General features: G+C 32.0%; 1 protein-coding gene across 1 annotated transcript; it reads left to right on the plus strand.

The window, feature by feature from the left end:
• The first annotated feature begins 2,862 nt into the window (after nt 1–2,862).
• Nucleotides 2,863–6,523, plus strand: LOC108907774 (H/ACA ribonucleoprotein complex subunit 1-like). The gene is made up of 2 exons (XM_018711568.1): nt 2,863–2,972; nt 6,300–6,523. Exons 1-2 carry the CDS (start codon nt 2,961–2,963, stop codon nt 6,486–6,488), a joined length of 201 nt encoding a protein of 66 aa, XP_018567084.1. The 5' UTR covers nt 2,863–2,960; the 3' UTR covers nt 6,489–6,523.
• The last annotated feature ends 8,283 nt before the right edge of the window (nt 6,524–14,806 follow it).

The following is a 14,806-nucleotide window of genomic DNA, read 5'->3' on the forward strand; positions in this document are numbered from 1 at the left end:
ATATACAGTGCAGTTCATAATGAATGGAACAAATTTGTTTAAAATTCAGGTAATTACTTTGTGGAAAAACGGTCAGACACGTCGATTACTATTTTTAGTTTGCGGATTTTTGACATGAGAGAATTATATACAGGATGTCTCAAAAGGAACATATACAATCATCATTGATTTTTTTAATGGAGCACCCTGTATATTATGCTATTTTTGATTTGTACTGCAAATTCTAAACACTTTTTGTAATAGACCATATCCCTAAAATCAACGGTTTTCGTAATAATGACATTTGAAATGTGATAAATGGAAAAAAAAATTTTTAATTTGAAAAACACTTGATAGGTATTTATTTTCTCGAAGTGTTTGTGACACAGATCCCGATGACAAATGACAATTCCTGGAGATTGTTCTAACGCCTACACGGGAATTATTTACAGTTTCTAGTAAAACGTCTAGTTTAGAATCTTCTGATATTTTTGCTGGTCTTCCATTAGGTAAATCTCAACGTGACCGTGCTTAGCAAATTTTAATTCAATTTTGCTGACAGTAGATCTAGTAATTGGAGGTCGATCAGGATGAATTACAATAAATAAATTACACACTTCTTGTTGAGTACGCACTCTGTCTCCAAAACCAATCATCATTAAGTACTTCAATACGTTTTGTCTCAGATAAATGCATTTTTAAAATGAAACGTAAAATTGACAAAATGACACTAACAAACTAAACGCCGGTGATAGTTGGGTTTTTATTATCACAAAATACTACATCAAAATGCTCTAGGGGCCAGGGAATGAAAAAAGATTAATACGAAGAAAATTGTTTTGTTTAATATAAAATTTGGCATGCCAGGTTGTTTCTGTTGGCTTTTAAAAAAATGTTCAAGGTTGTTCAAATTAAACATTTTATTTAATTATTTCTGTGTATTTCAAAATATTAATTTTCAAACGGCATTATTACGAAAACCGCTGAGTTTAGAGATATGGTATGTTACACAAAAAGTGTTCAGAATTCACCGTACAATTCAAAAATGGCATAATATACAGGGTGTTCCATTAAAAAATCAAAGATGACTGTATACAGGGTGGATGTACAGGGGACCCTTACAAATACAATTTTGTAAAGAAAAAATCAAAAAGGTCAGTTCGAAATTGATTTAAAAATACACTTCTGCACGGCACTGGAAACTGGTCCAGTGTAAAACCTGATCTAGCACAATGCGACCGTCATGGCGGTGTGATAAAAACGGACAAAAACAAATATTTAAATAGAATTTTATCGCACCTATCGGAAAATTCAACTGCTTTTGCCGTTATTAATTAATAAAATTAATTTGTGTTTTTAAATAGTAAAATCATTTGACATACCCAATGCTGCAACAGCAATTGTTCAAAATTTTATCCACTCACGTGTAAACACATTTGGGTCCGTCTTACTCACTTTCTACGAACTAACACAAATAATATCTTGCTTCACCATAACACAAATACTTCACCATAATACAAATGTTGTCTTGCTTCACCATAAATTAAAACGATATCCATTAACTCTGAGTTGCTATACACGCAAGCCATTTTTGACACTAACTACTAAAAAACTGATGTAAATAACACAGATAACAGATAAAAACTACCGCAACTACGGATTTCAGTATTAGGAGTCACATGGCTTTCCAAGCGTATTGCGAATGACGCTAGAGACTACAGTTGTCCAGCTATGTAGTGGTTTAATGTGCTATAATTTTTTTTCTCAGAAACTATAAGGATTTTACAAAAATTTTTTTTACAATATTGACTCCACTCATGCCGCATCTATTCCCAAATTTTTTTGGATAAGTTGTGAATCACCCTGTATGTTCTTCTTACGACACCCTATATAGACAATTTTCTAATGTCAAAAACTCCGGAACTAAAAATACTAATCGATGTGTCCGAGCGTTTCTCCACAAAATAATTACCTGAATTTTAAACGAATTTGTTCCTTTCATCATGAACGCACTGCATGTATAGTTTTCTTTATTATTTAATTTTTTTAAATTTTACTGTATTTTAACTTGCACAAAAAAGTATGTTATACAGTACTTAAATAATAAACAACCACACATTGTTAATCATAAAAACCTAACACTCCCTGAAACCCTGTATACAAAGGGAACCTCTTAAAGGAAGAAAAAAAGGTAAATTTTTATTTTGAAATTAAAAATTTATATTTGACAGTGCAAAATGCTTCATCACGTGTTTCATTTACAAAGGTTTTTCATCCTATACACTAAGATAAGTTTTATTTAAAAAAAATGTAGATTATAACTGAGAAATTGATGCTCTATTTGAGAGAGCAAGATAATTTTCACATAACTCAAATGTTTTGACTTTTAAAAAAATGTTTAACTAAATCCATTATAATTTACTTAATACCTTGAGATGAACTTTGTGTGAGATTCAGTAACTTTTTCAATTGAAATCTTTAGTGTAAAATCACAAACTAAAAAAGTGATACTCAAAACTCCGTTTTACAGTTAATCATTTTGTGAAGATTATTAAAAAATATTAATTAGAGCTTAAACACGAAAAAAATTGTCAAAAATTAAAAAAACAGTGATATCTCAAGTACATACATTTTATTAAACAGGACATTATATGGGATAAACTAAAAACTGAATTTTATAACATGCACCCAAACTAAACAACAAGCATGGAAATTTTAGAAATATAAGATAACTAAAGAGTATGTTTACGATATTTTAATGTACAATGAACTTGTAAATTTTAAAAGTAAGCAGTACGTCATATAAATATTTATGTTATGATCGCCTCTATCTCATACATTTGATTTTTGTTTAACGTTTCTTCCGAGAAGTTTGAAAAATCCCCTGATTATAAACTGTATGTTCATAACATATATAAAATAAACCACTGAGAGTCTGAACATAATTTTTTAATAGCTGCGAGGTGATACAACTCAACGCAATGAAATTTGTGGTAAGTGGTTATTTTATTAATAGTCAGTAAGTTTTAGTTGGTCGTTAAGTAAGCAATACTTTTAATATATGTTTATGAATAATACTACTTATATTAAGCTAATGTTGTTTAAATTTGCTCTGTAAGTGTATTATAGAACAACTGTAAATTTTTTAAAAAGTAGTACATTTTCCAAATTATATAATTTTATCAGTAATAAACTCGTTTATAAATAATTAAGTACTGTTACTGTTCATCTATAGGTACGAAAATGTCACAATTTTATGTAAATACTTACTGTATTTTAAGAGTTCCAAATTAAAATGTAATTTTTGGGTGATATTTAACTTTTTACTCTACAGAGTGTACGAAAGAGTTTTCCGTGACCTTGGTGTTTTATTTGACGAAAAACTGTCTTTCAGTGATCAATGATCATATTGATGCTAACAGAACATACGGTGTTATTGTCCGTAATTGTCGTGACTTTACAGATATCAACACACTTAAACTTCTTTATTTCAGTTTCGTTAGATCTAAACTCGAATACGCATTTCTTGTGTGATCCCCCCACTGCGCTGTTCGCATTAATAAATTAGAATCAGTTCAGCGTAGATTTTAAGAATTTGTGCTTTAAATCTGATGGTTTATATCCTCCCACTGGACATCCACACGAATCTCATTCTGTTGCTTCTCTTGAAACTAAACGTAAATATTACTCTAATAATGAAGTATTGTCGGGAGGTTGAACAACTTTAGCGTTTTCCCCGTCTCGATTAAATACAAAAACATATTCCCCAACTCATTATTAAAAGTTAGTGTCTACTGAGATATGTAATGTAAGATGGAACTTAAATAATAAAAAAAAAAGTTGAAAATACCAGAGACTAGACCCACCTATCCTTATGTATTTTGACACGCTGAAACCGAATCCGGAGTCAAAATTGTTTCATCGCCCTCCAGTTTTTTTAAATCGCGAAAAACTACCCCAAAAACACGGAAAATCTTCAAATTCTCGCTTGAGCACGGGTCCGAAGGTTAAGACGCAGGTTAACGTGAGAATTCGCGCAATAAGACTATTTTATATGTATTTTGACGAGCTAAAACCGAATCCGGAGCCAAAATTGCTCTATCACCCTCCAGTTTTTTTTTAAATCGCGAAAATCATCCCAAAAATACGGAAAATCGCGTGTTATTGTCTCGGATCTTAACATTCTTTCTTTTTTTATCGTATTCTTTTATCTTCAAAAGAACTGTGTAGTGGACACCTTTTTCTTTTTCTGCTATCTGGCTCGGATTCCCTTTTAAGCATCCAACAAAAATCTGCCATCATATTAACATCCCATCGTCCTTGGTACCGGCGTTCCATTTCCTTAAAAATTTGAATTTTCTAAACAGCGATTATATCTGAGGATTCGGTTTTAGCTTGACAAAATACATATAAAATGGTCTTATTGTGCTGGTTCTCACGTTTATCTCACCCTTCGGACCCGTGCTCAAGCGAGAATTTGAAGATTTTCCGTGTTTTTGGGGTAGTTTTTCGAGATTTAAAAAAANTTCTTTTAATTCGCCTAACAAATATTCTAAAATCATAAATGGTTATATTAAATCTAATTTGTTAATTATAGACAAATCTGTTGCAAACTGTTTCTTTTTTTAATTCAAACAAATCAAATGACTTGTATTGAATGTAACTGGTTTATCTCAATGTAACTAGCATAAATGTAAACAAACTGCATTCAAAACAACCGATTCCTTTAATAGAAAGTAATTGTTTTTTCAGTGTAGAGCGTCCAGAAAGTTTGTGACCCTATGTGATCAATGAGAAATGAAAATTGCATCGGTGCATAAGAAAAATGCATTTTTAAAATTGCATCTTCAAGAGTTAAAATATGAAAAATTTACAACTCGGAAAATATTGACGGAAATGAGTTCAATTTTACTACTCGGGGATTCTTGGGATCGCTGAACACGAATATTATGATGGCAACGGTCTCCGAGATACCTAGTGCCCCAGGGTGGCCGGTTTCAACGTCGTCTCCTGGAGTTTTGTGGAAATTCCTAATAAACTTAGCCGAAACTCGTTACCTCGGGGTTTTTGGGGTCGCTCAACACGAATATTACGACGGCAACGGTCTCCGAGGTAGGTACCTAGTGTCCCAGGGTGGCCGGTTTCAACGTTGTCTCTTGGAGTTTTCTGGAAATTCGTTATAAAATTAGCCGAAACTCGTTACCTCGGGGTTGATCAACACGAACATCACAACGGTAACGGTCCTTGAGGTACCTAGTATCCAGAATGGCTGGTTTCTGTGACAATTATTTCATTCTTAATTATTTTTTATTATAAAAATACATTTATTCATTACAAAAAATACGTCTTCTAAAAAATATTATACTTAAATATCTTAACAATTTTAATTTTTCTTATTTAATTTTCATTATTATCTTCTTCATCTTCTCTATCTATTGTTTCCACTTCCGAAGAAAATATATCATTTGCAGAATATTTTTCATTATTCGTGCAATTAATGCCTGCACAATTTTTGCACGCGATGCTGCAGTTCAATCCGTGCTTCCTACATCCACACGAAGTTCCGCTATCGGTTTTGCACCCACAGAAAATCATATTCATGATCCTCGGTGGACCGTTGCTGTCGCGATATTCGTGTTGAGCGACCTCAAAAACCCCGAAGTAACGAGTTTTGGTTAAATTTATAACGAATTTCCACAAAACTCCAGGAGACGACATTGAAACCGGCCACCCTGGAGCACTAGGTACCTCGGAGACCGTTGTCGTCGTGATATTCGTGTTGAGCGACATCAAAAACCCCAAGGTAACGAATTTCGGCTAAGTTTATAAAGAATTTCCACAAAACTCCAGGAGACGTCGTGAAAACCAGCCATCCTGGGCACTAGGTACCTCGGAGACCGTTGCCGTCGTGATATTCGTGTTCAGCGACCCGAAAAACCCCCGAGTAGCAAAATTGAACTCATTTCCGTCAATATTTTCCGAGTTATATATTTTTCATATTTTAACTCTTCAAGATGCAATTTTAAAAACGCATTTTTCTTATGTACCGATACAATTTTCATTTCTCATTGATCACATAAGGTCACAAACTTTCTGGACGCTCTAACGAATCGAATGCAAAAAACCGCATCACGATCCATCTTACTGCACAGATTTCAGAGGTTCGGTGCTTTATTTCCTCGACTAATAGGTGGGTCTAAGGTCTCTGGTATTTTCAACTTTTTTTTTTGTGGATCTGTGTAATCATTTTCATACGTATAGTTGCCATCATGATATTTTTGTCAATTTTGGTGTCTAAAATATATGTCTTTTGCTTTCAGCTGTTCTTTCTGTTAATCGTGTTGATTGCTCAGAGCGCTCTAGGTGTGCCATCTAGGGACGCTGGACCACATGGTGCCAACAGAGGTGGGAATCGTGGAGGCAATCAAGGAAATTCTGGAAGTAATAGGGGTGGAGGTGGTTCAAGCGGTGGGCCTGGCAATGGACAAGGAGGAACTCGACTTGCTTAATCATTTTTTATTTTAATATATCCGCATAATTTTTATACTTGTGTTTAATTTTTCTTTTCCTTCACTACGACATGACATATAAAAAGATAACCGGAATCTTGTGATATCATCGGGGGTAATAAACATGAAAACATATAGTTAATAAAAAAAGTAATATAAGACGGAGATCCAATAGAAAAGGCACAACAAAAGTGTGCATAGAAAGTGGCTAATATTTTAGATATAACTTTGTTTTCACAATTTTTCCTTAATAACAAGATTTTAAATTTTATATGCAAAAGTTTTCCCAGATCGAAAAAGCAAGCAACTTAATATTGTTTAATACCAAAATGTCTACTTAAAGAAGATTTTTTTGTTTAATTCTTAACGATAACAACAAGGGAATAATTTTTGGTAGTAGCCAAACATGGATATCCCCTTTTCATCTATCCCATTTCTCAGAGGATGATTTCTAGGCCCCATAGAGAACTATAATCGCTAAATCAGTTCAGAAGTTGCGAATGAAAAAAAAAAAAAAATGGGGATTACCGACCCTGAGATCTCAAAAAGGGTTGCACATATATTTGTAAAATATTTCTTTTGTAGTTAACTGACAAATATAAATATCTGTTTTTTCTCAAAATTTAAATTTCTTATGAAGTTTTAAAATAGAGTGTTAGTATTAAATTTAAAATTTAAATAAAAAACGCTTGTTTGTATGTATCAGTTGAGTATGAAAGCCATTTTTTACACCAATATACAGGGTGTTCCAGCTAAGAGGGACTCTGCCGTAACTTTGTAACTGTAAAATTTATAAAAAATGGTTTTAATAAAAGTTGTCTGGAATCATGTGGGCCATATAAAGAAATTATTTTTAACTTTACAGGGTGTTCCATTTCGCGTGGGCGCTACATAACTTTGATATTTTAAATGGAACATCAACATTTTCTGAGATATGTCCCTGTGAATTCAACTTTACGGTACTACATTCAAAGGGACATCTTAGTAGAAATTTATTTTTTTTTTTAGGGGTAAGCAGGTCTAAATTGTAAAAAATATCGACTGTAACTTATAATGTCAGTATAAAATTAAATTGAATTTTTCGGAGAAATTATGTATGATGGCCATATGCAACAAGTATATCATTTGTACAGTAAATAAAGTTACGTGTCAAAGAACACCTGTAATTTTTCAAAATCTTACCATTAAAAAATACAAAAAACCCTTTAAGTCATTATTAACAACCTCTATGTTTGGGTAGCCCAAAAACTAACTTCTGCTTTATTAGCATTTGTTAAATAGTAACATAGTTAATGTGAAAAAAAAAAAAAACAAAATGGCGATTAGGAATTATATTATTCGGCAATTGAATTTGTTGTTAGGTTGTTATCAATAAAAACAAAAAAAATACATTTATGTTATATTTAACTTCCCATTACTACTATAAATATAAATAGATATCTAAGACTAAAGCACACATCTTAAAATAGAGTACTTACTTGCTATTGCAAATGTAATGTTAATTAAGCTAATATTAAACTGGGTACGTATATTCTAATACAAAATCAAAATTTCTTATGTAGTAGATAGCAAGTTACTTTTTGCTCATAGAAAATTAAAAAATTATATCTTTATTGTCTGGTACATTCATACCGTCAAGAAATGTTTCATTTCCCTGTTTTAAATCTGTCTTTTTTTCTTCTCCTTTATTTTCAAATCCTTCTTTATTTTCTTCTGCAGTCTTTTCTTCTTTGATTTCAGTTCTGTTAACATTATTCTCTATATACTGTTCATCATGCCTTTCTTTTTCTTTATACTTTCTTTGTTCATCTTCTTCTTTCTTTCCTTTTCCTTCCTCTTCTATTTCTCTCCATTCCATATCCTTCGTTTCCGCTGAACTTTCCCCCAATTCTTCTTCTTTTTCATCATCGCTTTCTTCATCCTTTTCTTCGCCCCCTTCTTCATCATTACTATTTACTCCTTTCCATTCCTCTTCTTTTGCATCATCACTTTCTTCTTCCTTTTCTTCGCTGCCTTCTTCATCATCACTATGAACTTTTTTCCGTTCCTCGTTTTCATCATCATCATCATCTTCTTTTTTCTCTTCGCTCTCTCCTTTATCATTATCATTTCCTATTCTCCATTTATCATCATCCTCCTTTTTCCGTTTTTCTTCTTCATCATGATCATATATCCTAGATTCCTGTTCGTCAGATTCAAGCACTTCGTACTTTTTATTTGTTTCACTATTCCTTTCGTCTTTGTCTATATCTGAGCTGTCTATCTCCTTAGTTCTTTCACAATTCAGTACCTCTCCTTTTTTTAAATCGGTGAAATAATCTAACGGGTTTAAGGATTTTCCTTCATAGACCCTTATTAGAAGTTTGATAGGTGACAATATTGGGTAAGTATGGGCTGGAGTGATTGAAATTAATATGCATGAGGACGAAAAATATAGAAACTGCAATAAAATACATTATTAATATTGAACCGTAATAACAATACACAGAGTCATTTCATGTTATACTTTTTTTGATGCTTAGTAAAAATAATTGTATTTCAATCTATATCAGAAATTAAATAAACTAATTGACTTCCTTTTAAGATAAAACGTAATACAGTTTTTTCATATAAATATTACAACAGTAGTCTCAAAGGTTTTCTTTTAGGAATTTTGCTACATTACAAATTAAGAAATTTTAAAAAACTTTGAAGTAGGTCTTTATATTATAAGCAGCAATACTACTACTCTCATCACTAAATTGGACGTACATAAAAACCTGTTGTCGATTTCTTACAAAATTCTTCTTCTAATAGGATATACCTAGTAATGATAAAATTTTAGATATGGGGATTTTGAAACATATACAGAGTGACCCAAATTAAGAAATATTTAGAAATATAGTAGTTGATTTTAGAACTCAATAATACACTGTACTGATTTAAAAAAGAAGAAATAAGTACTTAGTTAATTGTTTTCCAATAATTAACAGTATCTTAGTCGTTAGTGACTGAAAATTTTTTAATCGAAATTTGACGTTGTGGTTACCAGCACCTGACTGGTTAAAAATAAAACATATCTTATTTTTATAAAATAAAATAAGTAGGTATCTACTGGACGTGGACAAAAAAAATATATTTATATTTGTTATAAGTAAAGCGCATTTTTCGTATATCAAAAAATTTCATTAAGGAAATTGCTCATAATTAAAATTTATTCCCATGTTCCTAATTTGAAAGCAATTAAAATTTTTCCATTCTACGATCGGAAAAAAATTATAATACAGTACATATAATTTGTTGATATGTGTGTTAATGTCCTAAATTTATTGCCAATTTCTTCTATTTTTACTATTCAATAAATTCAATAAGTTATCAGAATTATAATATCAAAGGCCTTATTTAGTATAAGTTTGAACATTTTATTGCACAGAAACAAATTTAAATGAAACTTCCTTCAAACATCCCTAAAGTTTTAGGAAAATATACCATACTCCTGGCAAAAGCTTCAACTTTTATTTGAAAAATTTTTTATATTACGAATTATATTTACAGGACAGTAAAATTATAATACAGTACATATTATTTGTTGATATGTGTGTGTCCCAAATTTATTGCCAATCTCTTCTATTTTAACAATTCAATAAATTCAATAAGTTATCAGAATTAAAAATATCAAAGGCCTTATTTAGTATACCTAAGTTTAAACATATTATTGTACAGAAACAAATTTAAAAAAATGAAACTTCCTTCAAACATCCCTAATGTTTTAGGAATGTGTACCATACTTTACTCCTGACAAATATTCCAACTTTTATTTGAAAAATTTTTTATATTACGAATTATATTTACAATGAAACATTTGGTCAAACATGAGATTATTTGAAAAATCAAACATTTACGAACATAGCTAAAGAAAACGAAAGTCCGCAATTATTTTATAAAAGAAGAAAATAACAAAAAAGGTGTATTTCTAACTTTAAATTTTAATAAATAGTAATAATTTGACTAATAGATTTAAAATTATATGACACTTCATCTATATTAGAGTAGGCAAATAAACAAACTGTGAAAACTACTTTAATGATGAGCAAGTACCTTTTTGAAAATTTTTTATATAAATAATAAGTTTGTTATAGCAATGCTTCTGATGTAGGGGTTGATTTGCTTTTAATTTTTTAGTTTGTAGTGCTTGACACAATACTCTACAGGAGAAAAAATTATTTAAGATGGTGAACTAAATAGTAGATGTTTTTATATAAATTAATTTATGACTTCAAAGAGAGATTAATTTCCTGAAAATAATTTTCACGTTAAGTACGTTATCAGTTAAGATTACTTTGAAAATATAATTTTAAAGAAACTTACCAAAATTCGGTACATCTTTTCTTTTATTTGTTTGCTTCGTATACAATGTGAATATATAGATATTACTAGAAATTGGTACGTATATATACACCTTTTTTTAACCATTACAACTGCATTGTGGAACTATATGTTAATTCAAATTCATATTCTAATAAAGCGCTGATTAGTTTCAGAAGATAAATCACTCTGTGAGCCAGAGAATAATGCATTTTAATAATTGACACACTATTCTATTCTTCAATGGTGTATGTTTTCTTAATAAAGAACATTTTTTTGATGTGAACAATTAAAATGAATTTTTTTCAATGAATGGAAAAACAACTTTAAATTTGAATACAGTATCTTATACAGTACCTTCATTAATACCCGAATCCTACGTGACCGCACCTATTAAGTAACCAAACTTACAATGTAATCCAATTAAATGGACCTTTAAATCTCAACAACAATAAGTGATAGTAATTTATTTTTCAACCCCCGGCCAGGGATGAAAATAGATAAAATAGAGGGTTTCTTCAAGATAACTCAAAAGGGGTAAGAACTAGATAAAAAAGTTTCTTATTCAAGGTGTAGAGCATAATTCTATATAAAAATGGTCAATTGACTTTTTCTAGTACTATTAAAATTAACAGAGTTAGGGAGACTGGAAGTTAAGGGATGATTTCAGAAATTTAAATAATCCTAACAAGCAGAAAATGGAATGAATTTTATATATTTTTTTTCATGCTACTCTAAAAAATGTAAACTATTTTTTAAGAGAAATAGATACCTTTTTTACTTTAAAATAAAAGTTATAACAATTTCACAAGGCGAACGCGATTTTTTATATTTGCCGTAAAACTAAATTTCGAAAGCAACTTTTCATGATTTTAAATAATCAATCAAATGGCATAGAAAAAAACTATTTTAGTGTTAAATCATAAAAATTAACGATTAAAAATTTGAAATTGTTATAACTTTTTTATTAAAAATTAAAAAATATAGATATACCTCTATTTCTCTGAAAAGAAAGATTTTTTAGAGTAGATTGAAAAAGAAATTATAAAATTCATTCATTTTCTGCTTGTTATGATTTTTTAAATTTCTGAAACCATCCCTTAACTTTTATAAGAAACTTTTTTTCTAGCTCTTACCCCCTTTGAGTTATCTTGAAAACCCCCTTAATTTTATCTTTTTTCATCCCTGGCCAGGGGTTCAATATAAAATTACTATCACTTACTGTTATTACGAATAATCAATTTTCCTGACGATCTTTTATAGTTTCTGCTGCGGTATGTGCAGTAGCTCCATCTTGTTGAAAATACCCATGCTGCAGTTTATCGTCATGCTTCAATTCCAGAGCTTGTTGTAATACGTTACGGTATCGTTCTCCATTTATTGCTTCGCAAAAAAAATTGAGTTATCTGGTAACTGTCTTCTGAGGCTGTAACGATGTTTCAATAAAATGATACGCATTTTCTGAAGCCCACGTTCTATAATTCTGACTATTTACATAACCAGATAAACGTAGTCAAGTCTAATCGGAAGAAAATTTCAGGTCTAATAAATTTTATAATATTCATTAGACCATCGACATTGTATTCGTTGATTGTGATCAACAGGACGTAACTCTTGCCCAACAAAAACTTTATAGGGATGCATCATACAGTGCGTCCCAGAAGTAACGCAAAAAATTCATATTTTATTTTGTGTTGAGTTTTCACAAAAACGCTAAAACACGTCAATTAGTAAATTAGAATTGTCGTTTTGTCACGTTGCTTAAACCTTTTTTGCGCTATGTTTCATAAACCTATGACGTCATCGACATTTTTTTTAAATAGCACCACCTAATTTTTTAAGCATAAATGGATAGCCCTTTTGAAGGGAAATACGTCGATATAGGGTTTGNCACCTGAAGAACGTAAATAATATATAAACATACAAAACTTAAATTATTTATATATTTATTAACATTTAAATAAATAATTATTTTCTAAATTTATTTATTTTAAACACAAAAAAATATATATCCTACTCTTGTCTTATAGAAATTAGTCTTATAAATGCCTAACACCTCTTTCACACGGGCGTTGTTTTACCGGTCGGTAGCCGACCGTCAGACCTTACAGCGACGTTTCTGTGTGTAAAGCTCTGTTTAACTATGTGTAATTTAAATTTTTAGTCGTTGTTTTGCCGATCGTTTTAAATACCGATCGGCAAAATAACGTCCGTGTGAAAGAGGCGTAACGAAAAACTAAATATCCAAAATAACAGAACAGAAACTATTTACTGTTTTGTGCGAATGCCTACTGCTACAAAGTTTTATGAATAAACAAAAAATCGTTGCAGTTTAGAAAAATTATTTTGTTTACATACTTGGATTTTAATAATCTCTATTATTGCGCCGTTCTGTATTATTAGACGTGCCTTAGAGAATATACGTTCACTTGGAACAGATGTAGCCACGATGGATAAAAGTTTATTTGCTAATATTGACAATTATTTGTCAAGTATTTCGAGCGTGTGGTTGACTATTGCGGAAAGTCGGCGTAGAAAAAAAGCCGCATATCGTGCCGGCCGGACTATACATGTAACTGTACTCAGTAACGAATACAAAGTAACTAGTACTCAAGATAAAAGTAACGAATACTCTGAGTACTAAAAAGTAACTGCATTTGACATCACTACCGCCAACTAAAGAAAGCGCGCGCTAATTCGTGCGTGGGTGTCAGGCGTGTACGCGCGAGTGACGGGCGTGTACGCACGGTAGTGCTCTGACAAGTGAGCGATGAAGGAGTGCTGCTCGGGCGTCTGAGGGGGAGGCGAGATCACAATGTGGGAGAACATTAGGCGCGTTTAGCGAACACAACTGCTGAAAATTAGCACTCAACCTGTTTAGTGTTGATTACTTGCAACAGTTGTGGATTCGCTAAACGCAAATTTCTCTCAACTCTGTTGTCAAAAGTTCATTATATTAGGTGTTATGTATTATGTATGTACGCTAATAATAATAATATTAATAATTTTATTTCGACCTCCAGTCCTCAATATCACTTGATATTTACTATGTAGTACACCCCTGGTGCTACTGCGCGCACAATGTTTAAAGAAGTGAAACTCCCCTGCTCATTCGCCTTCTTGTGCTTCTGGGGTGCGCACGTAATACTGCGGTTGCCGTAAGTAAAAACTAATATATAATATTCCAGGTTTAATATTTTAGCATGGGCAAAAGGAGCAAAAGAAAGCGACGGGACAGATCGCCGGCTAGCAGCGACGAGGAAATATCGAAGAAGGCACTATTAAAACGATTGGACCGTTTAGAAAGAAAATTGTGCGAACAAAGAAAAGCACGCCGTTCTCGTTCACCTACAGGGTCTGAGGCGAAACGACCATCAAGGTCCAGGGAGAGTTCGCACGGACACGATTTTAGTGACAACGATGACAGGCTACAGAGAGTCTGCGTCGTTCGTTCACGACGTTGATATCAACGTTCTGCATTCGGCGGACGAGTTTCAGGAATGCGGGGACCGAGACACGAGAAGTACGGACCCGCCACAAAACCACGAAGCAGACAGGGAAATATCCCCAGACATTCTCATAATAAATAATGATGTTGAGTTAGAAGAGGCTGATTTATAGATTTTAGGAGCCGAACCACAGAAAACGGATAGTTCTAGGTTTAACGTACATTCAGCGCTAAGTAGAAGGTGGAACAATATTTTACGTACAGGTATGTCACCAGAAGACAAACAAAAATTAGAAAGTCAGTATGTAACTCCATCTAACCTAGAGTTGAACCCGCCAGAGGTCAACCAGGAGATATTCGCCGTTTTAACACATATCCATAAAAAGAGAGACGCATGTTACGCAGACTTTCAGTCAAAAATAGGCCAAAGCCTAGCCGCCCTGAGTAGGAGTTTGAACGTACTACTCGAAAATAAGGAAAACATTCCTAAAAATGAAAAAGAGAACATACTTAGACCTCTTTGGGA

This window comes from Anoplophora glabripennis, unplaced genomic scaffold (genome assembly GCF_000390285.2).
Source record: "Anoplophora glabripennis isolate ALB-LARVAE unplaced genomic scaffold, Agla_2.0 scaffold329, whole genome shotgun sequence".
Classification (NCBI taxonomy): Eukaryota; Metazoa; Arthropoda; class Insecta; order Coleoptera; family Cerambycidae; genus Anoplophora; species Anoplophora glabripennis.